The sequence below is a fragment of the Balaenoptera ricei genome, chromosome 16 (genome assembly GCF_028023285.1).
Source record: "Balaenoptera ricei isolate mBalRic1 chromosome 16, mBalRic1.hap2, whole genome shotgun sequence".
Classification (NCBI taxonomy): domain Eukaryota; kingdom Metazoa; phylum Chordata; class Mammalia; order Artiodactyla; family Balaenopteridae; genus Balaenoptera; species Balaenoptera ricei.
The window spans coordinates 9,109,160-9,133,306 of NC_082654.1; the positions used below are offsets into that span (position 1 = coordinate 9,109,160).

The 24,147-nt window shown below is 41.2% G+C and overlaps 1 protein-coding gene and 1 long non-coding RNA gene across 4 annotated transcripts; both read right to left on the reverse strand.

Annotated features, from left to right (window-relative positions):
* Positions 1-10: 10 nt before the first annotated feature.
* PSTK (phosphoseryl-tRNA kinase) lies at positions 11-24,077 on the reverse strand. 3 transcript variants are annotated; one of them, XM_059900510.1, is made up of 6 exons: positions 23,917-24,077; positions 8,919-9,210; positions 8,474-8,672; positions 4,739-4,814; positions 4,109-4,202; positions 11-1,261 (listed from the first exon to the last, which is right to left on the reverse strand). In XM_059900510.1, the coding sequence occupies exons 1-6, from the start codon at positions 23,971-23,973 to the stop codon at positions 1,062-1,064; spliced, it is 918 nt and encodes a 305-aa protein (XP_059756493.1). In that variant the 5' UTR covers positions 23,974-24,077; the 3' UTR covers positions 11-1,061. The 3 variants fall into 3 exon arrangements, with proteins under 3 accessions (XP_059756493.1, XP_059756492.1, XP_059756494.1); XM_059900509.1 differs by lacking the exon at positions 23,917-24,077 and adding an exon at positions 11,588-12,343; XM_059900511.1 differs by lacking the exons at positions 4,109-4,202; positions 23,917-24,077 and adding an exon at positions 11,588-12,343 and having other exon boundaries at positions 1,148-1,261.
* Positions 19,082-23,908, reverse strand: LOC132350912 (uncharacterized). The gene is made up of 2 exons (XR_009498047.1): positions 23,719-23,908; positions 19,082-19,753 (listed from the first exon to the last, which is right to left on the reverse strand). It is a non-coding gene; the product is annotated as an uncharacterized LOC132350912 (long non-coding RNA).
* Positions 24,078-24,147: the final 70 nt, after the last annotated feature.

Genomic DNA, 24,147 nt, shown 5'->3' on the forward strand with positions numbered 1-24,147 from the left:
AAGTTGGTAGATACTTTATCTCCACTAATATTTTTTTAAGAAACTGTGAAGAGATTAACAGGGAGTAACTTTATTTCAGATTTTATGAATATAGTATGTAGCTACAACTTCTTGAAATTCAAGTAAAGGCTAGACGTTTACTTTGAAAAAATTTCACTGGATATTTTCCAGTGCTATTTCATTTTAGAAATAAGCGTTTGCCATTCATCTGCAGAACTGTTTGACAAAGGGAATATTACTAAAAAAATGTTCAGAGATAAACTTCATTTAAGTTCTACAAAAATATTTATCAAATGGATATATTATTTTTTAAAAAATTCCCTGCTAAGGACTTTGCATTAAGTAGTCTTAGAGGGTATATGGTTTCTAGAACTTGGTTTTGTTAATATGTACTTTGATGTCAAGAACATATTTTGTATGTAAAACATAAAACTTGAGTATGGTTGCAAAACACACTATTGTTTAGGGATTCCAGAAAGCAGTTTAATGCTGAAATAACTCTATCTAGTATGTAGTTCATATTGTGAATGAAGCTTTGCTTTTGTAATATATGAATAAAAAATAACACTTTCTAATGATCTCGATTTTTCTTTTTTGAAAACTAGGATCCGATTAGTTTTTTAAATAATTTTCCAGTGTGTAAAATGTTCATTTTTTTTTTTTTTTTGAAGATTTTATGGCTACCTTGGTTTGGATTTGTAGAGTGCCTTACCCATGAGAAGATGTTGCATGAGTTAAAAGCAAAAACAGTCCGTGATGAGCATCTTGTCTCCTTCCTAATTTCTTCTCTTTATTTAAGGTGTGACCCCTGCCCCCCCACAACTGTTCTGGCACATAAATGAGGAAGTCTTCCTCTGATGCTTAATTATCCATGTCACATCTGACAAGTGACTGACTGAAGTAGTTTCTGTTATGACAAATGGATCTTTTAGAATGGACTGATTTTTTTTTCCCCCCTTTGGCAATTCACATCATTGGCCTAGAAAACATCCAGTAATACAGACTTGTTTAAATTAGTTTGCAGAATCGTAACCAAAATGGGTTTGATTGGAAATCAAGTTTTAATGCTGCTTTGAAAAATACTTCCGTGCAATGTTATCTTTCTCATAATGAAAAAAAGAAATAACATCTGATAAGTCCATGGTTTGTTGAAAGCACAGGTATTTTTTGTTTCCTTGTCTTAGGTCTTCCAAAAACTCTGCTTTGAGCTTGTTAAGTTCTCCGGCTAGAAGTTTCAAGTTGTACGGAAACACCTGTTCACCTAAAATAAAGATATTCTCAAATTATTTGTGTAAATTAAATCAAGCTGGACTGATGACAGCAGGAAATTAATTTGATTACTTCAGACAAACCATTCAGATTCTTCTATAAATCATAATTGAGTTGGTGTTATATATAGACAAAGGTCACATTAATGTGATACAGGCAGATCATTTAAATAACTTGCTATGACATGCACAAGCAGAAAAGATAAACCTGAAAGGGACTTTGTGTTGACAAAATAAGTTGACTGAATTCTTACTGAATTAACAGGTAGTAAGGCCAAAAAGCAGAGCTAGAAAATGACAATTTGGCTTTGAAGCTCTGATAGACAATACCTAGAACAGTTGTCCAATATAATTTTCTACAATGATGGAAATATTCTATATCTGCCCTATTCAGTCCAGCAGCCACTAGCCATGTGGGTAGTGTGACTGAGAACTGATTTTTTTTTTTGAACAGCTTTACAGAGATATAAATCACATAACATACAGTTTACCCATTTAAACTGCAATTTCGTGGTTTTAGTATATTCACAGATATAAGCAACTATCACCACAGTCAATCTTTGAACAGTTTTATCATCTGTACTCTTTAGCTATCACCCTCTTAACTCCATTCCCCCTGTCTCTGCCCTCAGTCCCTAAGCAACCGTTATTCTACTTGGGGTCTCTAGATTTCCCCATTGTGGACATTTCACTTGACTGGACTCATAACGTGTGGCCTTTTGTGACTGGCTTCTTGCACTTTGCATAATGTTTTTAAGGTTCATCCATGTTGTAGTACTTCATTCCTTTTTATGGCTGAATAATCCATTGTATGGATAGACCACATTTTGTTTGTCAGCTGATGGACATTTGGGTTGCTTCTACCTTTTGGCTATTAGGAATAATGCTGCTGTAAGCACTTGTGTACAAATTTTTATAGGAACATATGTTCTCATTTCTAGGTCCCGTGGTAATTACATTCAATTGTCTGAGGAACCGCTAGGCTGTTTTCCAAAGCAGCTGCACCACTTTACATTCCCACCAGTGGTGTATGTGGGTTCTGAGTTCTCCACATCCTAACAAACACTTGGACTTTTGGATTCTAGCTGTCCTAGTGGGTGTGCAGTGGTATCTCATTGTGGTTTTGATTAGCATTTCCCTGATGACTAGTGATGTTTTCATGTGGTTACTGGTCATTTGTATATCTTCCCTGAAGAAATTTCTATTCAGATTCTTTGCCCATTTAAAAAATTGGGTTATTTGTCTTTATTGTTGAGTTGTGAGAGTCCTTTATGTATTTCGGATATAAGTCCCTTATGAGATGTGATTTGCAAATATTTTCTCCCATTCTGTGGGTTGTCCCTTCACTTCCTTGATGGAAGGAGAACTGAATTTTTAAATTTTATTTAAGCACAGTTTTGGAAGCTAGTACCACCTCCTTCACACACACAAAAAATTAATGGGTAGGAAAAGAGTCAAGAGTAATTTGGGCATAACCCTATTCTCCCTTCCCTTCATTTTATGGACAGGCAAATAGTTGAAAGAACTCCTACAACACCTTTTTGTTTTCATTCTGATCTGATGCCATTTTTGTTCCAGCTCTCTTTTTCAAACTTTGGATTACAACGCATAAATGGGTTGCAAGTTGCAACCAGTGTTTTTCTAAGATGGAATCAAATAGAACACAGTTCATTAAACATGTGAGGGTTTTGTGAAACTTGTTTCTATGCAGGAGTGTGTCTGTACTGGGCTACACACTAGGTTACAGTATTAAAACCTGCTTACGGATCATGGTTCAAAAAAGTCTGGAAAACAATATGGTTAGTATATTGTTTCTTTTTCCAATGTTCTAAGTTTTTGTAAAGGTATTAATAATAAATGTTGGTGATGTAGGGGAACATAACAGAAAGCATAAACTAGAATCAGACTTAGCTCAGCATCAGGTTGCGCAGGTACAATATTTAGCAGGTGTTAAGTTCAGCCTTGGACAAGTTACTTATCCTCTCAGACCTTCCATTTCCCCATTTGTAAAATTACACTTACCTGATAGGATTCTAAAGACTAGAAACAATATTTATAAGGCACTTAGCACATAAAAGGAGTTCAAGAAATGTTAAGCTGCTGTTATTTTTTAAATCAAATTTTAAATATAGCAAAGAGTTCAATATTTAAAACCTGAAGGAATTATTTTATAAAACTGTAATTATCACATATTTCATCTAAGTTCAGACTGACAATGCACTAAGCCTGTTCAAACTCCATGCTGATTTTACACCTGGCCCCTGACTACCTCTCCCCATCCCTTACTTCACCCCAGACTCAATGGCTTCTTTTCTGTTCTAGAGCAATACCAACTTTACCTGTGGACTTTTGCACTTGATGTGTCTACTGCCTGAAATGATCCTGCAAGCATCAGCATGGCTTGCTGTTTCCTTTCATTCACATCTTTGCTTCAATGCCATTTCCTCTGAGAAGCCTTCCTGATTACCCTCTTAAAAATAAATCCTCCCATCACTACCTTGCCTTACCCTACTTTACTTTTCTTCAGAGCACCGGCATATATTCATATATTTATTTATTTTTTGTCTGTCTCCTCACTATGACGTTCTGCTCCCTCACAACTCCCCAGTATCCAAAATAAAGCCTAGTACAGAGTAGCCACTCAACAAAAACCTACTGGATGGATGAATGCCTGGTTCCAGAGGTAGAAGTTTTAGCTTAATGTAACCAAGTTGCATATTTAAACTGAAAACATGATGTAAACTTTATGAATGAAAGCAAATAAACTACCCACGTCCAGGGAACAAGAGTAGCAGGAAAGAACAGTCTCAACTAAATAGAATCTTAACTACTCAACACACCTTTCGCTTCCTTCATTGTCTGAGAGACAATTCTTCGGAGGGTCTGATCAGCTTGATGAAGAATGTTAGTTGAACAGATAATTCTGTCTGTTTCCTAGGTAATAGACATTGTTATTGGAACAGTTATCTAGTTTTAGGAAAGAAGTAACTAAAGCGTAGGGGATGCACAGGTGAAGAGACAAAGAAAAGGAAACGGCTTTTCTGTTCCAGTTATTCTTCCCTAGGAGAGGGTCTAAACGAAATACATCCAGCTGTAAACTGGGTTCCACATGGGCAGTATGCTGGTAAATGTCTAAGAATGGGCTCTCAAAGAGAAAAACACAAACCTATCCATAGTATTTTGTCTATTTCTACGGTGTAAATATTCCCATCCACGCCCACTTCGAGCTACCAACATAACGTCAACAGGCTCCAACGTTTCTGAAAATTTAACAGTCGTCTTTGACCAGGCAGTGCGAGCTCCCTCCAGAGGACCACTGCGTCCAGGTGTGAGGAGCTGAATGCTGGTAAGATGCCAAGGCAGGGACAAAGTGTCTTTCACATGTTACTCATAGTTTACACTCAGGTCAAAAAGATCTTCCTACAAAAAGTTCCTTCTCATTTATACTAAATCTAAACTGGAAGACTTACCTTTTGTTCCACATTCTCCTCCACGTATTTTATTGGATTTTCCAAAGCCGTAAGCAGTAAATCAGTCAATTTCAGTCTATAAGACAAGGTAGGATAAAATAAATCCTTATATCAAACACCTGTTTTTAAAGAACTTGTGTTTATGGGTACTAAGCTGAATTCTAGAGGAATGAAAGTGGTATATCCAAACTCCTGAACAAAAGGGGAAAAGCAAAGTGATTTGGGAGCTACCTTCTACTTGCAAAATTAAAATGTAGAAGCTCAAAACAAGTGATAAGCCCCCCAAATCCCCTCATGTAAAAAATACTAATTTCCTAAGACTCATATTAATAAGGTTTTAAAAGACATTCTCTCTTTTCCCTCATTAACTGCTGAACTTTAGGCTCCTAGAACTTTATATTCCCTAAAGAAGGAGGCTTAGTCTTTACTTTCTGGCTTCTGCTCATTTACTGGATGTGAATTTGCAAAGTTCCCCACAGGACAAGAGGTCATCGAGGGTTGCAGTAGAATTCATTTATTCATTTAACAAATATTTATTGAGCATCTTCATATATGAAAAATGTTGTACAACTATGTATGTGAAACTACGTGCTAAGCTGGGGTTGTAGCAAGATCCCTACCCTCTCTAAGCCTGATAACATAATGGAGAGAGACAGAGAATAAATAAATAAGCAAAAAATAATAGTTTCAGACAGTGACAAGTGGATAAGTGAGTGAAGATAATGAACAAAGTGATCATAAGAGAGTGACTGGCTAGCCTATTTAACACCCTTCACGCTGGGTAGGATGGTCAGGGAAGCCAGTGAAGCTTACGTACGTGGGAAGGGTAGAGGGGACGGCAAGCACTATGGCCCCAAGACAAGAACAAGCTTCTCGTGTTCATGGGACAGAAAAGGCCAGTTTGGTTGAAAAGGAGCAAGGGGAGAGTCGTGGGCTATGAGGCTGGGGAGTTAATCAGGATTAGAGCTGGGGGGCGGGGAGGATAAACTGGGAGGTTGGAATTGACATGTACACATTACCATATATAAAATAGGTAACTAACAAGGACCTACTGTAGAGCACAGGGAACTCTACTCAATACTCTGTAATAGCCCATGTCGGAAAAGAATCTAAAAAAGAGTGGATATAGGTATAGGTATAACTGACTCACTTTGCTGTCACCTGAAACTAACACAACATTGTAAAGCAACTATACTCCAATAAAAATTAAAAACAAAGAAATTTAGGGATCAGATTTAAAATTCCAAAAAAGGAAAAGAAAAGTACTGAATGTCATGTCTCTGAGAATATAAATTATGAAGTCTGTCACTCAAACATCATGTGCACGACAGGCAGATTTTCGTCTGATGAGATTTTTAATTATACGAAGTGAAAACTTTTAATGCAATCATGAGAGAGTTACATGTCAAAGTAAAGCTCTAATTTAAGTTTTCTAGAATAGTCTCATCTTAAAAAACAAGATTCTTTTCCCCCCAGCGTTCCACTCTCTCTGTTTTTGCTGACCTAAACTTTTCCCCCTATGAGTCACCAAACTAGAAAAACAAAACATCTTCCTTGAAAGGACATATTTTTAGTAAAAGAATAGAACGTTAGGGCTTCCCTGGTGGCGCAGTGGTTGAGAATCTGCCTGCCAGTGCAGGGGTCACGGGTTCGAGCCCTGGTCTGGGAAGATCCCACATGCCGCGGAGCAACTGGGCCCGTGAGCCACAGTTACTGAGCCTGCGCGTCTGGAGCCTGTGCTCCGCAACAAGAGAGGCCGCGACAGTGAGAGGCCCGCGCACCGCGATCAAGAGTGGCCCCCGCTCGCCGCAACTAGAGAAAGCCCTCGTACAGAAACGAATACCCAACACAGCCAAAAAAAAAAACCAAAAGAATAGAACGTTAAAAGAAAAAAAAATCAGGGTTAGAGTGTGCAAGTTATGGTAAGGAGTTTAAACTTTGCTCAGATACAAGGAGTAGCACTGAAAAAACATAAGCCAGTGAAGTCACTGAATTAAACCTTCACCTCAACGTGATCTTTCTCACGAAGAAAAGAGCCCAGGTTCTGGAATGAGTGAGACTGCAATGGGTCCAAATCTTGGCTCTGCTATTTACTATCTGGATATGTTACTTTACTTACCTGGGCCTCAGTTGTCCCATCATGAAAGGGGGATAATTGTATCTGCCCTCAAAGAGTTGTTGTGAGGACTGAATCAGATTATACATATAAAGTGTTCAGAACTTGCCCAGGACATAGTATCTGCTCAATAGCTGTTGCTGCTAATAGTAGTACTAGTAGTAGCATTAGTAGTGGTAATAGTAGTGGTAGTGGTAACAGTAATAGTAGTGGTAATAGCAGTAGTGGTGATAGTAGTAGTAGTAGTAGTAGTAGTAGTAGTAGTAGTAGTAGTAGTAGTAGTAGTATTTCACAGAAGCCTGGGAAAGGTATATTTGTCACATCATCTTTCAACTTCCAATACAGGGCCACCAGACTTCAGACTTCAGTCATAGCCATGCTATGACTATTTTGGACCATATTCTTAAGACCCAAGACAAAACTGCAGATTATGTTCAGGGTTGGTACTGACACTGGCAAAGCTCACACTCCTCCTTGCTTCTAGCAAGAACTGGCCCCCAGAGCAGAGATGCTAAGCTTAGGCTGCCCTCATGGGGTAGAATGGGGCATCTCAACGCCTCAACCAGCCATTCACTTGCAAAGGAAAACATTTTCAGTATTCCAGAAAGAGGAGCCATCAACTGGCTACATGCTTGCCTTCTCAACGTTTCAAGATATTATGAGAAGTTAAAATTAGAAATCTCAGCCATAGCTTATTTCATTAACCCTATAAACAACAGTTACTTAAATCGAATTTTTTCTTTTTTTTCTTAGAATGTTAGACTATTACAAAATCCATGGAAACTGTATCCTGGGAACAAAACATTTTGAGGAATGAGTTTAAAAAATTAGCCTTTTAAAAACTGCTGATCCCCTCTGGACAACAGTCAGGCAGGAACTAAGGAACTGTGGGCAATATACCTCTCGAACTGCGCTGTCCCATGCAGCAGCCGCGGGCCACATGCAGCCAGTTAAGTTTAAAGTGATTAAAATAACATTTAAAATTCAGGTAGTAAGTTGCACTGGCTATACTTCAAGTGCTCAATGGTCAGTCGCATGTGGCTAGCAGCTACCATACTGGGCAGGGCAGATAGAGAACATTTCTATCATCAGTGAAACTTCTATCAGAAAGGTGCTGAACTAGAACCCTCCAGAACTCTAGAATTCTCAAGACCTATTTTAGGAATGAAATGCATTAGCCACCATAGCCACAAGCCTCACATCTACACAAGCAGTGTAACTGGAGTGAGGGTTAAGGCAAATTAGGATTTAGTACCAGTTCCACTCCTTTTCTCTCTATAAGAAAACTACTGGGCAATCTGTTTAGACTACGCTACTTCAGCAAGAGTATCAGAGATGTGCCCTACTCTGAACTCCCTGCCCTGACCTCTGGGAAACAGTATAACTTTAACAAGAGTACACATTTGCAAACACACCTGGGTTCACATCTCAGCTGTAACAATCTCAGTGACTCTGGGCAAACTAAACTTCCTCACTCAGTTTCCTCTTCTAAAGAAAGGGGAAATAATGTCCCTCTCCAAGGCTTGTGTGAAAAGCAACCAGGTGGATACAGGGAAAGCATTCAGCACAGTGCCTGGCTCAGCAAAGCAGCTAGTGAAGGACACCTTTGAGTAGGCTACCTGGCCTCTGAAGCACATGCTGGGCTCTGAATTGTGAGGCTGTTGTGTTCCCAAGCATTTTTCTCAGGGTTGGGCTTTTCTATCTTGCTTCCCATCAGATGGATGGTCTCGGCAGGCACTGGAAGTGGTCTCTGGCCATTCCTCTGTAGACAGGTCTCGAGAGAACACTCTAAAAAGAGCTGGCAAAAGCCTAATGAATCTGAAAACCATTCAAAACCCACAAAATTACTAGGGTACTATTTTTCCAAAATGTGAAATAAACGTACTTAGACAAGTTATCCCACCTGCAGCAGAAAAGACCATTTGCAATACTGAACATGTAGCTTTGAAAATTAAGTAAATCCATATAAACCTCCTAATCCAATCAAGCTCTCACTAAAGACAGTAGTGATTTTGATACGCGAATAAATGTCTCTGAGTGTAAGAAAAAAAATGTGTTAATTACATTTCCGAGCCAGCTGATAGACTTGATATCTCATACTTTGATAATAAAAGTTGTCATCTAAAATCAAAAGCAGAGGTCTAGAAACAGCAGTCTTCGTTAAGAGATAGTGAGACTGGGCCTCAAGTGCTGAAGAAGATATCAGATCTTGATCCTTCAAGCAGGTTAGAAAATCCTCCCACATGGCTTCAGTCCTGCTCGGTGGGGCAGACATCTGACACCCGTTAATGACAGCCAGAAAGAAGTATTCAAGGTACTTCAACAGTTCCTGGCGAAGCGATTTCCACTGGGATGGCTGCAAAATACCATTAGAATTGCAATTTATATTAGGCTTTGGCCAGTAGGGTGGTCATGCCTCAACAACCCCCTGCTCCATATGATAATTTCTGAACCATCTGGAGTTCTCTAGACACAACTTGCTTTCTTATCCTCATGTCTTCATATACGCTGTTCCTCTGCCTGAAAAACTACTCAGTGATGTTAGTTCTCTGTGAACTCTTCTCAGACTCAACCATGCGGAAGGCAGCTCAGATCGTCCCTTGCCTATCATGACGCCCTGTTCTGTGTATATTGGGTCTCCACTCTCACCGGGTTTACATTGTTTAGGTATCTCTATGTCCCTGCTAGATCAATAGTCTACTGTATACCCAGGCTTCAGCAGAGGGTCAGACACCTAATAGATGCTCCAGAAATGTATATGAAATGACTGAATGAATAAGTGAATAAATGAAAGAATGAAAAGCTGTTACCATCCAGGAGAAAGGAGGAACCAAAATCAATACCCTGGGACTTCCCTGGTGGCACAGTGGTTAAGAATCCGCCCACCAATGCAAGGGACACGTGTTCGATCCCTAGTCCAGGAAGATCCCACATGTTGCGGAGCAACTAAGCCCGTGCGCCATAACTACTGAGCCTGCGCTCTAGGGCCCATGAGCCAAAACTACTGAAGCCCACGCGCCTCGAGTCTGTCCTCCGCAACAAGAGAAGCCCCCGCAATAAGAAGCTCCCGCACCGCAACGAAGAGTAGCCCCCGCTCGCGGCAACTAGAGAAAGCCCGTGTGCAGCAACGAAAACCCAACGCAGCCAAAAAAAAAAAAAAAAAAATCCTGCCAAAATAAAATAGTTTGGCTAAGATATAGCAATGCTCATTTGCCCTTGAAATAAGAAAAGTTGTAGATAGAAAGAGGATCAGCTGAAAGGTCCCTGGGTCCAGATGAAAAGACCTCAGGCTAACAACAGGATTGGAATGGGATAGGGAAAGATAGAGGAAGCAGATTGAGGAGAAGAGAATAAATAGCTTGAAAATATAAGTAGTCTTGCGCTGCTCAAAGGCTCTGGTGAACACTGACATAGTTATGAGGTCAAGGCTGGAGGGAAAACACAAGGACAGGAGATCAGGATCCCTCTCCTGTCTGTCCATGCTCTACCACGTCACTGAGATTATGGCACATAAAACAAATACATCAGCAAAACCCGCTCAAAAGGAAACAGAAACACGATCACTTCCTAAAAGGTGAGATATCCTACTCGTGGTGACTGGATGAGCCCCATGGCCTTGGTCTGTAGGGGGAGAGTGGAAAAAATATAATAAGAAAAGTGAGGGAAAACCCCAGCAGATACCACAATCCCTATCAACAACTTCCAGCTTTCTCCATAGTGGTAAAAATACTATTACTTAAGTAAATCCAGTGTTACCAGGGGCCTGATACTGTATTTACCTCACAGTTAACCAAGAATGGGGAAGTATATAGCTTTGGTGGAGAAGTTCAAAATTCTTCCATGTGCCAAATGTACTGTATTTTTGCATATATACTTACAGAGTGGAATCACACCATATTTGCATTTTATTTATGTGAATTCATCTACATTCGGCACTAAATGACAAAAATAACTTTAAATTTTTCAGAATATGTTAATCAAAAAGTATTTTCTCTAGAGTGAGCATGAGATGGGTGACGTGACTCTACTCTTCCCAGCGGAAGTCTCAGTTTTCACATGCTTCTCAAGGGGATGCATCTCACAGCGCTGAGGGTGATCTCAGGGCTTAAAGAGAAGTATGTACTGGGAACCCAAGTTGACCCCTAAATACAAGCCTATTACTTCATCTGGTGGTCAACTAAGAAACAGCCATCTTTTCCTACTCTGGCAGAAGCAGGTTTACCCTCAGTTGAATGAAGATCCAGCTTCAGAGGCCAAGTCCTTCATATGCACAGAATCTATTGTCACAGGAGGGGCCCTAATAAGTACGCTGTCACTTATAATTTTGTATCCTTTTTCTTTAAAAGGGTTTCCCCAAACCGCATAACTTAAAGCCCCACAATACCTGGATTCGCCTGGCTGAATGTTAAATTGGCTGTGTTGGAATTTTTGAGAGATTCTGTCCTTCTTTTCAGAACAACCTTCCCAAAGGATTTTCAGGAGGATACTTGATTATGGGGGACTTCCACCTTGCACGCTGACTTCAGACCCTAACCTTATGCTGGTGGCTGTTTGCATTGTTTTCTATTTCTAGTCAACTCATTGTGTTAAACCAGCTCCCCTTTCCTCGAACTCCAGTCTCTCCTCTATCAGGGACCCACCTCCCACACCAGGTATTACCCAGTACAAGAATCGTGGAGTTTGTAGATTTCCCTCCGCGACAGCAGTCTAGGCCCCGCCCCCTCCGTACTGACCAACGGGCGAGTGCTCGCCTCCTCTAGGAACGCGTCTGGCATGACGTCATCATAGGCGACGACGCCCACGGCCCAGCTCCTCTCCTGCCGTAGACTGTGGCTGAGGGCACGCGCGAAGGTCGACTTTCCTGCTGCGGGCAGTCCACAGAGGACGCAGAGACCTAACTTCTTCGGCTTCTCGCTGCGCGCTCCTCTGGCGTCCTCACCTGCCTTCATGCTGTCGCGAGAGACCCGAGGTAGCTGCCAGCGTTGTTTGCGGCAATGTCCGCCAACTGCGCATGCACAGTCTCCCACTGCCCTATTGCGCCGCCTATTGGCGCAATGGAGGAATGGGCGAGCCTTCGGCTCCAAACACCATGCGTGGTCGCGGTTGTATCCGAGGTCGTCCCCTTGGTCCCCTGAACCCCTGGTACTGAGCTTTCTGTGAGGCGAGTCCTCTAGTCTGGGAAGTCCACGGGGATGCGTTTCGTAAAACCTGGACGTTTCCTAAAGGGTCAGAAAGTTAGACAATCTTCAGTTAGAATCATCCTTCCTTCCGGAAACTTGCAAACCATTAGGATCTGCGCCTCGGGTTTTTGTTTGTTGGTTTTTACGATGAAGTCCGTTGCCCAGGAAAATCGCAGAAGAGACTTCGAGTCTTTTCCTCCAGCAGTCTTTGGAAGGTCAATTACTGGAAATCAAAAAATAGGAGTCGAATCTGAGTCCGACGACTGTGCTCCGCTGCCCCTCACAGTTGTGATAGGTGGAAGGGCAGAGTAAATAGTAGTCATTGCACCCTAACGCCGCCAGTCGGCAGCAAGTGTGAGGAAATAAAGGCAGGAAAGGAACATCCCCAGACTTCAAGTCCAGTGCATTCATGCAGAGCACACTAGGTATTTTAGTGTTTAAAAAAGAAACGCTAGGGCTTCCCTTGTGGCGCAGTGGTTGAGAATCTGCCTGCCAATAGAGGGGACACGGGTTCGAGCCCTGGTCTGGAAAGATCCCTACATGCCGCGGAGCAACTGGGCCCGTGAGCCACAACTACTGAGCCTGCGCGCCTGGAGCTTGTGCTCCGCAACAAGAGGCCGCGATAGTGAGAAACCCGCGCACCGCGATGAAGAGTGGCCCCTGCTTGCCGCAACTAGAGGAAGCCCTTGCATAGAAACGAAGACCCAACACAGCCAAAAATAAATGAATAAATAAATAAATAATAAAAATAAAAGGAATTCTTAAAAAAAAAAAAAAGAAATGCTAAGCTGTGAAGAAGTATAAAACAAATTCCCTCTGTGGGGATGTGGTGTAGAAAAATTGAATTCATTTTCTATCTTTCACCTTATTTTAGGAGATTACTTCTTAGTCATATGAAGTTATGTTTAAAATGTGAACGAGTGAAAATCAGTGTATACTGGGACAAAATATAATCAATAACCCAGTGCTAAATCTGATATATTTGTGATTACAGAGCATGTACACATACATTATCTCATTTTCTTTCTCTTGGATTGAAGGTGAGCATTGAATTAAACATACTTTTCATTTCATGACATTATTGTCATAGGCCCAGTGCAAGATCCCTCTCCTTAATTTATTATTTTTCATCACTTATCCACACTCACACTCATTTCCTCCCCTTTTCCTAGGCAACCTTTTTTTTTTCTCGTTTAAACATGGTTATTGTTTGTTTACTTATTTTAAGATAGACTTTTTAAAGAGCAGTTTTAGGTTCATAGCAAAATTGAGCAGAAAGTACAGAGAGTTCACATATACCTCCCCCCACCCCCAGTCTCTCTGGCTATCAACATCCAGTGTGGTACATTTGTTACAATCGATGAACCTACACATCACTATCGCCCGAAGTCCACAGTTTACACAGGGTTTACTCTTGGTGTTATACATTCCATGAGTTTTGGCAAATGTATGATGATATGTATCCATTATTATAGTGTCATACAGAATAGGTTCACTGCCCTAAAAATCCTCTGTGCTCTACCTATTCATCTCTCCCTACCCCAGCAGCTGCTTATCTTTTTGCTGCCTCCATAGTTTTGCCTTTTCCAGAAGGTTATATAGTTGGAATCATACAGCCTTTTCATATTTGCTTCTTTCACGTCTTTCATGGCTTGATTGCTTGTATCTTTTTAAGCACTGAATGATACTCGACTGTCTGGATGAATCACAGTTTATCCATTCACCTACAGAGGTTATCTTGGTTGCTTCCAAGTTTTGGCAATTGTGAATAAAGCTACTATAAACATCTGTGCGTTTATGGACGTAAATGGACGTAAATTTTCAACTTATGTTATTTGGGTAAATACCAAGGAGCGTGATTACTGGATCTTGTGGTAAGAGTATGTTAGTTTTGTAAGAAAGTGACAGACTGTCTTCCAAAGTGGCTGTATCATTTTGCATTCCCACTGCAATGAATGAGAGTTCTTGTTGCTTCATATCTTTGTCAGCACTTGGTGTTGTCAGGGTTTAAAATATTCTAATAGGTGGGTAGTGTAACCAAACAGGACCCTGTGGGGCCTTCTCAGAGCAGACCCCCCCCCATCATGTCCTCCGCCCGCCTCTTGTCTGTAGAAAAACTTTAGCCTCCTAGGCCTTCCCCAGGTTCCAAACAGTAAATTTAATCAGAGAAGTGAGAAAATGCAGAAAGAAAGGAAAACAGTCAAGCAAGACAAAATAATAATAGTTTAGTCATTAAACAAAGTCAAGGACCTTTAGTTCCTCCTCAAGGGTTATAGATAATATTCTGAGCCAAGTCCTTTGAGCTCTTTTGCAGATACTGAAATCCCCACCAGGTGGAAGAAGTTAACTCTATGCTGCTAACAAGCACATATGCATGGGGGTCCTGGAATCAATCTCCAGCGGATACTGAGGGATGACTATCTTCTCTGGTGAGGTTTTTGTTCAGATCTTTTACCCATTTTTAAACTGGGTTGTTCATTTTCTTACTGTTGAGTTGTAAGTGCTGTTTGTATCTTTCGGATAACAGTCCTTTTGCAAATATTTTCTCCCAGTCTGTGGCTTGTCGTCTTGTTCTCTTGACACTATCTTTGGCAGAGTGGAAGTTTTTCATTTTAATGAATTCCAGCTTACCAATTACTTCTTTCATGGATCGTGTCTTTAAAGTTGTATCTAAAATGTCATCACCAAACCCAAAGTCATCTAGATCTTTTTCCTATGTTATCTTCTATAAGTTTTATAGTTTTGCATTTAGCATATAGGTCTATGATTACATTTGAATTAATTTTTGTGGAAGATAAAAATCCTGTATCACATTTTTTTTTTTTTACATGTGGTTATCTGTTTGTTCCACCTCCATTTTGCTGAAGACCTTTTTTTCCTCCATTGCATTGTCTTTGCTTCTTTGTCAAAGATCAATTGACTATACTTGTGTGAGTCTATTTCTGGGCTCTGTATTCTGCCCACTGATCTGTCTATTCTTTTTGCCAATACCACACTGTCTTGATTACTGTAGCAGTACAGTTAAGTCGGGTATTGTCAGTCCTCTGACTTGGTTCTTCTCCTTCAATACTGTGTTGGCTATTCTAAGTTTGCCTCACCATATAAACTTTAGAATAATTTTGTTGATATCCACAAAAGAACTTACTGGACTTTTGACTGAGATTGTGTTGAATCTATAGATGAAATTGGGAAGAACTGACATCTTGACAACATTAAGGCTTTCTATCCATGAACATGGAATATCTCCTTTCATTTAATCCTTCTTTGATTTCTGTCATCAGAGTTTTGTAGTTTTCCTCACATAGACCTTGCACAAATGTTGTTAGGTTCATACCAAGTATTTCATTTTTAGGGTGTAATGTAAATCATATTGTTTTAAATTTGAAATTCTACTTGTTCGTTGCTAGTGTTAAGAAAGCAGTTGACTTTTGTATGTTAATCTTGTGTCCTGCAACCTTTCCATAATCACTTATTAGTTCCAGGAGTTTTTGGTTGATTCTTTGGGATTTTCTACATAGACAGGTCATCAAAGACAGTTTTCTTTCTTGCTTCTCAATCTGTATACTTTTCATTTCCTTTTTCTTATTACATTAGCTAGAGCTTCCAGTATGACGTTGAATAGGAGTGGTGAGACATTCTTGCTTCGTTCCTGATCTTTGTGGGAAAGCATCTAGTTTCTCACCATTAAGTATGATGTTAGCTGTAGGTTTTTTTGTAGATGTTCTTTTTTTAAAAATTTATTTATTTTTGGCTGTGTTGGGTCTTCGTTGCTGCACATGGGCTTTCTTTAGTTGCAGCGAGCGGGGGCTACTCCTCGTTGCGGTGCACGGGCTTCTCACTGTGGTGGCTTCTCTTGTTACAGAGCACAGGCTCTAGGCACGTGGGCTTCAGTAGTTGTGGCACACGGGCTCAGTAGTTGTGGCCCACGGGCTTAGTTGCTCTGTGGAATGTGGGATCTTCCTGGACCAGGGCTCGAACCTGTGTCCCCTGCATTGGCAGGCGGATTCTTAACCACTGCTCCACCAGGGAAGTCCCTGTAGATGTTCTTTATCAAGTTGTAGTTCCCCTCTATTCCTAGTTTGCTGAGAGTTTTTTTTTGTATCATGATGAAAATGTTGGATTTTGTCAAATGCTTTTTCTGCATCTACTGATATGATTGTGACTTTTCTTCTTTAACTTGTTGATATATTACATTACTCAATTTTCAAATGTTGAGCCAGCTTTGCATGCCTAGAATAAACCCCACTTGGTCATGGTGTCTAATCCTTTCTACACATCGCTGGATTTAATTTGCTAATATTTGGTTGAGGATTTTTGCATATGTATTCATGAGAGATACTGGTCTTTGGTGTTCTTTTCTTGTAATATCTTGTAATGTCTGGTTTTGGTATTAGGGTAATGCTGGTCTCATAGAATGAGTTAGGAAGTATTCCCTCTGTTTCTATCTTCTCAAAGAGATTGAAAAGAACCGATATAATTTCCTCTTTGAATGTTTGGTAGAATTCACCAGTTATTTTGGACCAGTTATCTTTTTTAACAACCTGTTTGGAACAAAATGATTTTTTAAAATTTTTATAAAAATTGTTTTATATTTCAGAACATCAAAACGAACTATTATGACTTCAAGTTTAGGTGTCCACTATCTAAAAAGACATGCTCTTCAAGGACAGGTTCAAAAATACGCATGTGATGTTGGCATACAGCCATAATTAGAGTACAACCCTGAATTTATAAAGCTTTCTTCACAGACCTCACTCTCACCTGAGACCTAGAAAAGGACAATAATGTGATGAGATACTTACTGAATATGTGGTCTCTTAAATTAGCAGGGTGCCCACATGGTAACATTGCATTTAGTACCAGAGACAGAATATTTGAGAGTCCAGGTGGGTGAATTTTTGGGTCAAATAATGGGGCCCAGACCACTTGGGTATGTGAACTATGTCCTGCTCCACACATTCCCTTCTTCCCTCAGCCCCAGGGCTGACCACTTCGCCCTAGGGAAGGGAGCTACTCTTGGCTGTACTTCAGTGGAGGAAATACTACACACCTCTGAGAGTGTAAAGGTGTGCCACAAAATCATTCTCTTCTTGAGAATGATCTTAAGAATGTACTATCTCCTTATCAAAGAAAGCAAGTGATAACTCACATATATCTAACTCAGAGTTTCTCCCTTTCCTCCAGAATTTATATAGTCAAGTGGGCCATCCTCAAGAGACATTTGTGACCCATTTTCCCTCACATATTAACACATAACCTGAAGGCACACAGATCACTCCTGTTTAGGATTTATTGTTAAACTTGATTTAAATCACTATTAGATTGATTACATCACATGGGCAGTGTTAGCTGTCATCATTCTGTTCCTTCTGATACTCAGCAGAGAATGGAGGTTGGTCAGTAATCCTTCATGCTGGAGCAGTCACTCTGCTTTGAACTTGGGGTGAGACTGCTTGACTGACCTTACTTTGCTGGTTCTGTTCTATCAGTTCTGCCACTCACAGCCACAGGCATGCGCGGGACTCTTGCCTCACCTAGACTATCACATGGGCTGTAGGAGGTACCCAGCACCCAGTTCCAATTTTAGCTTTAGCTAAATCTTCCCATGTTGGGGGTGTTCATTCTGTTCTTCTCATGAGAGCTTTCAATTCACTGTGATCCAGCTGCCTGTTCCAAACATGTTAGTTGACCTTAAGGGGAACTGTATTCATCTGAGAGCAAGTGAGCAGAAAAAGCAATGTGTGACAACTGTGGGTTTAAGTTTCTGATCTGTATAATGAATGAAGTCCTCTTAAGGGGACTTAGAAAATCTGAGATTCCACCTTCTGACATCCCCAGTATCTTCAGAAGCAGATTTTCTCCTCTGGTTACTTTTAACACTGTTTTCCACCAACTCAGCACTCAAGTTCTTTAATCACTAACAGAAATTGCTAACAGTCTAACTGCCAAAGCCCAGGTTTATTTAAACATAGCAAGAGCCATAAGACCTCATCCCTCACCACTTTTGTCCATCTTCTCTTTTCTTTACTGATCCCTAGAGCTAAGCCTTCTGGAACCCCTTTCTAGTCACAAACAGATTTTTACTTTTAAAAAGACCTTGAACTGCTTTACCTTAACCTCAAAATGACTCTGATAGCATGGCATTGTTCACAGCCTCTCCAAAATCTCACTTGTAGTTGCTGAGAAGATTAACTAATACATGTTTACTTTGTGGCCTAGTAGACACTTAGTAAATGCTGGTCTCCTTGGCTGCCACCCACTTATAGGTCCGTGAAAATGAACTTCCTTACTTTACTCTCCAATGAGGTATTGCTCATACCCATTTCATTAACTCCTCCTCTAAAGTTTTTATGACAAAGTAAAAATTATAAGCTTATTCGCTCCTTTTCTATAATCACCATCAATGTCATTTCCAGCTGAATCATGTCACCAGTCTTATCTTCCTTCTTAGCTTCTTTAAAAAAACCTAATAAAGATAGCCTAAAGTGTGAGCCAGATACTCAAATGTTACCAAATCTTGAACTAACACTAGTATCTAGTGTTCTTCTGATTTCCCAAAGACCACTTTGCTCCTGGTATTGTTAGGATGAAAGCAAAGTAAATGACCTAATATGCTGAAAGTGGGTACTTAGACCCAGAATAATCATCAATCTCACTAACCCTAAGAACCACCAAAGTGTGTGAGGAAAGATCAAAGGTACAAGAAGCAGTTCTGCTAAGAAGAATCTGAATGCTACCAACCTCTGGCTCACAGATGAAACCGATGTCAATTCCTTGGTTTCTTAAGCTTCCAAAACAATTTTCTCAGAAGAAAGCAATTCCTAGAGATTTCCAACAGAGATTTTCACTGTTTCCTTACTTCCATTATGGTGTCATATGTTTAAAATTATTATAAAGATGTTTAAAACAATCAACCCCCTCGAAAGCCTAATAAATGAGCCTCGTATTTTAACAATGCGAAAGTTAACCATTCAATGTTCACTTGATATTTGTGTACCAAATACTGCCTTAAATGCTGGGGATTCACACATAAATAAAGACATCGTCTGGTGTTAAAAAAAGCTCATAATTTATTTGAGGAGAGAAAGTGAGAAAAATAAAATGTGCACAGCACAGAGATAAATATAACTACAAATTTTAAAAATTTACATTGGCTGTTCACATTATGTTGTATATAAAAGCACAACTATCAAAGGTAAAACTGGTAAAAAGGATTCTATAGCTTCCCCTTAACCTGCAATCTAATAGTACAACATATCCCTGGAAGGACTTTAATAAACATACCTCAAAATTCTACAATTATACATAAAGACAGGTAATTTTTATAAAAAACACACAATATTCAAAATGAGTTGTGAACATACTATGTAGCATTTTTGCTCAGTTACTTCTTCACCATGTACAAGTGTCACAAAAACATAACAAAAAATAATAAAACACATCCAATAGTTGATTTAGCTTGGATACTATTTTATTTCATTATTAACTTACCAAAAGAAGAGTTAGTTCACATAGATCTTAAAACTCTAGGTAAGCAGTCTAAGACCCCAAGAATGCAGGATAAAACAATCCCATGAAATGGGTCCATTATGAAAGTTCTTTTTAAGCCAGGTATTCTGAAGCTGGAGTGGATTTTTCCGTAGATGATACCATGTTATTCATGCTGGTTACTTTTCAAGCCACTCTTTTTACTGGATTCGTTCACATTAGTGTATATTACTGTAGATCCAAGCAGAATAAGGTTGTTAATTTTTTTTAATGTAGAAAATAAAACCCACATAAACAAAAGCTCTTTGCAGTTTTCAACAATTTAAGGGTATAAAGAGGTTCTGAAACCCAGAGTGTTTAAGAATCTGTTATAAGGCATGTACAGTTAGCAGTAAAACATGGTTATGTGATTACTACCTACCTTACCCCCAATACCTATATTTGTATCTTTAAAGAAATCTTTTCCCCAATTTTAATTCTTCTCTTTACTAAGACTCTAGGGTAGTGACAGTGGGCAGAGACAGGGAAGCAAGAAAAGCATGTAACAGTAGTGCAGGGTTCTTTTTTAAAGCTGCACACACTATCTCCTAATAAAACTCTACTACTTCCCCCACTTAGAATTAACTGCTGTTACTAATGGAAGAATGCACAATTCTTCAAGTCTTGTTGCTGTTTGTGCCTTATAACAGATTCTTAAACAGGAAAGGATACAGACTAAAGTTAGCAAAGCAAAGGCACATGGAGCAGAGTCCAAGAGAAACCAGGTGCAAGCATCCAGCAATGATGTGTGACAGCATGTGCAGAGTATTGCCAACCAAGGAAGCTCACCTGAGTCTTGGTGTTCAAGGTTTTTATTGGGGGTCAATCAGGTAGGCATGGAGCACCAATGTGCTGACATTAGTTTCTTAGTCTTCAGCCTCTTCAGAGGCCAAACTAAAAGAGTATAGCCCTGGGGGCTTCCCTGGTGGCGCAGTGGCTAAGAATCCACCTGCCCATGCAGGGGACATGGGTTCAAGCCCAGGGCTGGGAAGTTGCCACATGCTGCAGAGCAACTAAGCCCATGCGCCACAACTACTGAGCCTGCGCTCTAGGGTCTGCGAGCCACAACTACTGAGCCCGCGTGCCACAACTACTGAAGCCCATGTGCCCTAGAGCCCGTGCTCCGCAACAAGAGAAGCCACCGCAATGAGAAGCCCACATGCCACAATGAAGAGTAGCCCCCACTCGCCGCAACTAGAGAAAGCCCGTGCCCAGCAACAAAGACCCAAAGCAGCCAAAAATAAGTAAATAAATTTATATTAAAAAAAAAAAAAGAGTATAGCCCTCACCACACATCACACTGTTAGCATAACCTAGCTGGCAGGGCTGAGGCCCATAGTTAAAAAGACAATTTTATTAAGCAGATATTCCAGCATCTTAGAGGATAAGACAGGAGTTGGTCCGGAACCAGGTCTTTCTTTGGAATGTGGGCAAGTTTTGAACATCCCACGCTTAATAAGTTAACCCTTTACTACAAAAACAGCGTTAGGATAAGAAGGTGTCACACAGGTGATAATCATGGATGTAGGCAGATTCAGCTACACATCAAGAGCTTCCCCATAATTCCTACATGTCTTCAGAAAGGCTGAAGCCAGGCTGTATTGAAAACTGTATACAGTCCAGCAATATTGGACTAACCAGAACAGAGGTTATAAATGACGTGGCGGTGGCGAGCAGCTATAAATGAAGTTGGGGAAAAAGGGGTAGGAAGGTTACTCTTTCTTTCCCGCTTCTAACTTAACTGCAGGTCCAGCACTGAGGCAGGGTGAGAAGAAGGAACTCCAGGCAACCATAGGGCCTGCAGGGACCAGAAAGAACGGGAAGGGAGGAGAAGAGGCACAACTCAAGTGGTACCAGCTGGGAGGATAGTTAAGTTCCTATAACCACCTTGCTGGGAAGTATACTCCTGGGTAAAAGGCAGGGCAAATACAGTAAGAACTCATTCTACTTAAAATTAAGATGGTCAACACCTCAACTGTCATATTACTAAATGAATGGGCCCAAGAAAATTAATACCACAAGTCACTTCTTTCTAAAATGTACCTTTCAAATATGCATTGGTTCATATTCTGAAAACAGATCGGAAATATGCCTCTAAAGAGCATATTGAGTTCTTACACATTAAGCTGTAATAATGAACTTTAAAATAAGTGAGTGAAAGAATTGCATAGTACATCCTAGTGATAATGGTGGTAAGTTTCCAACATATATTTTATGATTTATTTCAAGGGGAAAAATAGGGCAAAAAAATCAGTTGCAATTCAGGACGAGAGTAATTTATCATATTAAGAGTGAGGTCAGTTCTGAACAACCACCACCCTGGCTTTGAAGAAAAAAGCATAAACCTGAATTTACTATTTTTGCCTTTTTCTGCATCTCTTATTTTGTGATAAAGCTGCCAGCCAACTCTCACCAATCTATCAATTCCATACAACAAACCTGTACTCAACACCTTTACCAGGCATAATATAATTACTAATCTCAGCAAGCCTACATAGTAGGGAACACAAATATGTAAACTGATAAAGTTTGAAACCATAAGAGAATCATAGTACCTGACAAAGATTCTTGCTTGGCCAAACTTTATTCAGGCTCCTGAACCTTCTCCTAGGCTCATCTGGGCATTTCCTTGTAAAATCTAGTTTTAGCAAGAACACTGTTAAGTCAATTTAGCAAGATCCCCCATCCTCCATATCTGACCACCCTTGATAGCTAATCAGGTTCCTCATCTTCCATCATCCCCTGGGTGATGTCTAATAACCCTGGCCTCTCACCAGCAAGAATTCTGTTAGGTAGGTTCAGGCACAATCATCTTGACCCTTGAGGTTTCTCATTAGTAATTTTCTATCCACTGACCCCCCTACCCTGCTCCTTGGCTTTAAATTCTCACTTGTCCATGCTGTATTCAGAATTGAGCCTGGTCCTACACTGAGGTCTTTTCCCCTATTATACAGTTCTGAATAAAATCTGCTTTTACTGTCCAGTTTGGGTTTTTCTCTAACATAAATTAAAAGTATAAGAGTCGTACAGAGGAATGAGTTTAATTCTATAGCAGAGTGGAGATCTGCTTCATTTTGAACGATGAACAGGATTTTCCCTGTTCCAAAAGAACAGGCATTCCAGAGGGAAAAGCCTGTGCAAAGGTGGGGGAGATGGGAGGGCAGGGAGGCAGGCGGGAGTCAAGGTACAAAGGCTGTACTCGGTCAAGAGCAACAAGCACCAGAGGGCAGTGCAGAGGATGGAGTGGAAGTGGTTGAGAAGGAAGGCTAATGACAGTAAAGAAGCTCCTGGAACTGTTCAAATGAAAGCTAGTGCTTGAAAACAGAAGAAGCAGAGATGAAGAAAGAATAGGTTTCCCCTAAGAAAACCAAGATTTGGTAATTTACTGGCTGTGCGAAAAAAAAAGGGGAGACCATAGGAGTCTAATTTCCTGACTCTTGGTCATTCAGCCTTATTCAAGAAAATCAAAGTCCACTTGACAGTATTGACCTGGCTCCTTAAAGTGGAGATGGGTGTTTCTGAAGAAGAGCCTATTTTCTTTGGGCTGTCCAAAGCTGGTACTGTGAATTAAGGTTAATATACAGGAAGCAGGAACTATAAGACAAAAATACTGATGAAGACAACCGAGAATGCGTCTGGAGTATTAAAACACCTTTGCAAATTAGGCCCTTTACACTCAAGGCCTTTGGAACTCTGACATCCCACTTTTCTATATTCTAGCTCCCTTTTTTCTTTCAAAAGGTGGAAAACTCATCTGCACAGGCCTCTTCAGGAAGGGGACAGAGAGCGGTGGTGGGGAGGGACCATCTACCTTCCTATCCCGGGGGCATCGGGAAAGAGCCACCCACTCCCACTTCTCCAGACCCAAAGCTTCAGGGTCCTTCAGGTCCAGCTCGCATTCTGCTCCACCGCAGACCCGAGGCCGCCGTCCTGCTCGCTCTGCCCGGGGCCGGGAGGGCAGACCCCACCCCCCTTCGGGCCCAGGCCTTTCTCCACCTTCCACCCGGCCCGGGGGACACGAGGGCGGCCCGCGCCACCTGACAGGGCGAAGCCCCAGGGCCACAGACCTTCCTCACACGCCACCCGCCCCGGCCCCACACCAAGGGGAACACCGTCCCAACCTCCTCCTCAGCTAAAGCCGAACGACCGGCACCCACCTGACACCCTCGGAGGAGAGAGCGCGTCCGCGGCGCGGGCTGAGGGCTTCCTGAAAAGCCGACTCCACCGCCCGGCCGCCGCGTCCCCAGCCCCCCGCACCCCACCGCACTCCGCGGAAAGGCTCGGCGTCCGCGCCACAGACAGCGAGGGTCGGGACAAGGTCCTTCAGGTCTCGAGAGCCACGACACCACACCTACCTCACGACGTACTCTCCTCACCGGACCAATCCTGCGGGTCAGCCCAGCCACCGTCATCCACACATTTCTGAGGCCAACGTCAAACCACCACTGGGTTCCCACGGGCGCCGCACCGCGCCTGCGCACAGCCCAGCAGCTAGACCCAGGCTGTCAGTGCGCATGCGCCGGACTCCAGCTCTCCACCCGCCCCCCCACCCGCATATTTTGAACGCTCCGCCCAAACCGGCCGGC

Excerpts from the sequence above, each read along its gene's own strand:
- PSTK (XM_059900509.1), bottom strand. The coding sequence starts at position 11,803 with ATGAAGGCAGGTGAGGACGCCAGAGGAGCGCGCAGCGAGAAGCCGAAG. Across the intron at positions 8,673-8,918 it reads CTATCAGCTGGCTCGGAAAT|ATTCATTAGGCTTTTGCCAG; the intron begins GTAATTAACACA and ends AATGGTTTTCAG. Across the intron at positions 4,815-8,473 it reads GCATGTGCTTCAGAGGCCAG|ACTGAAATTGACTGATTTAC; the intron begins GTAGCCTACTCA and ends CTTGTCTTATAG.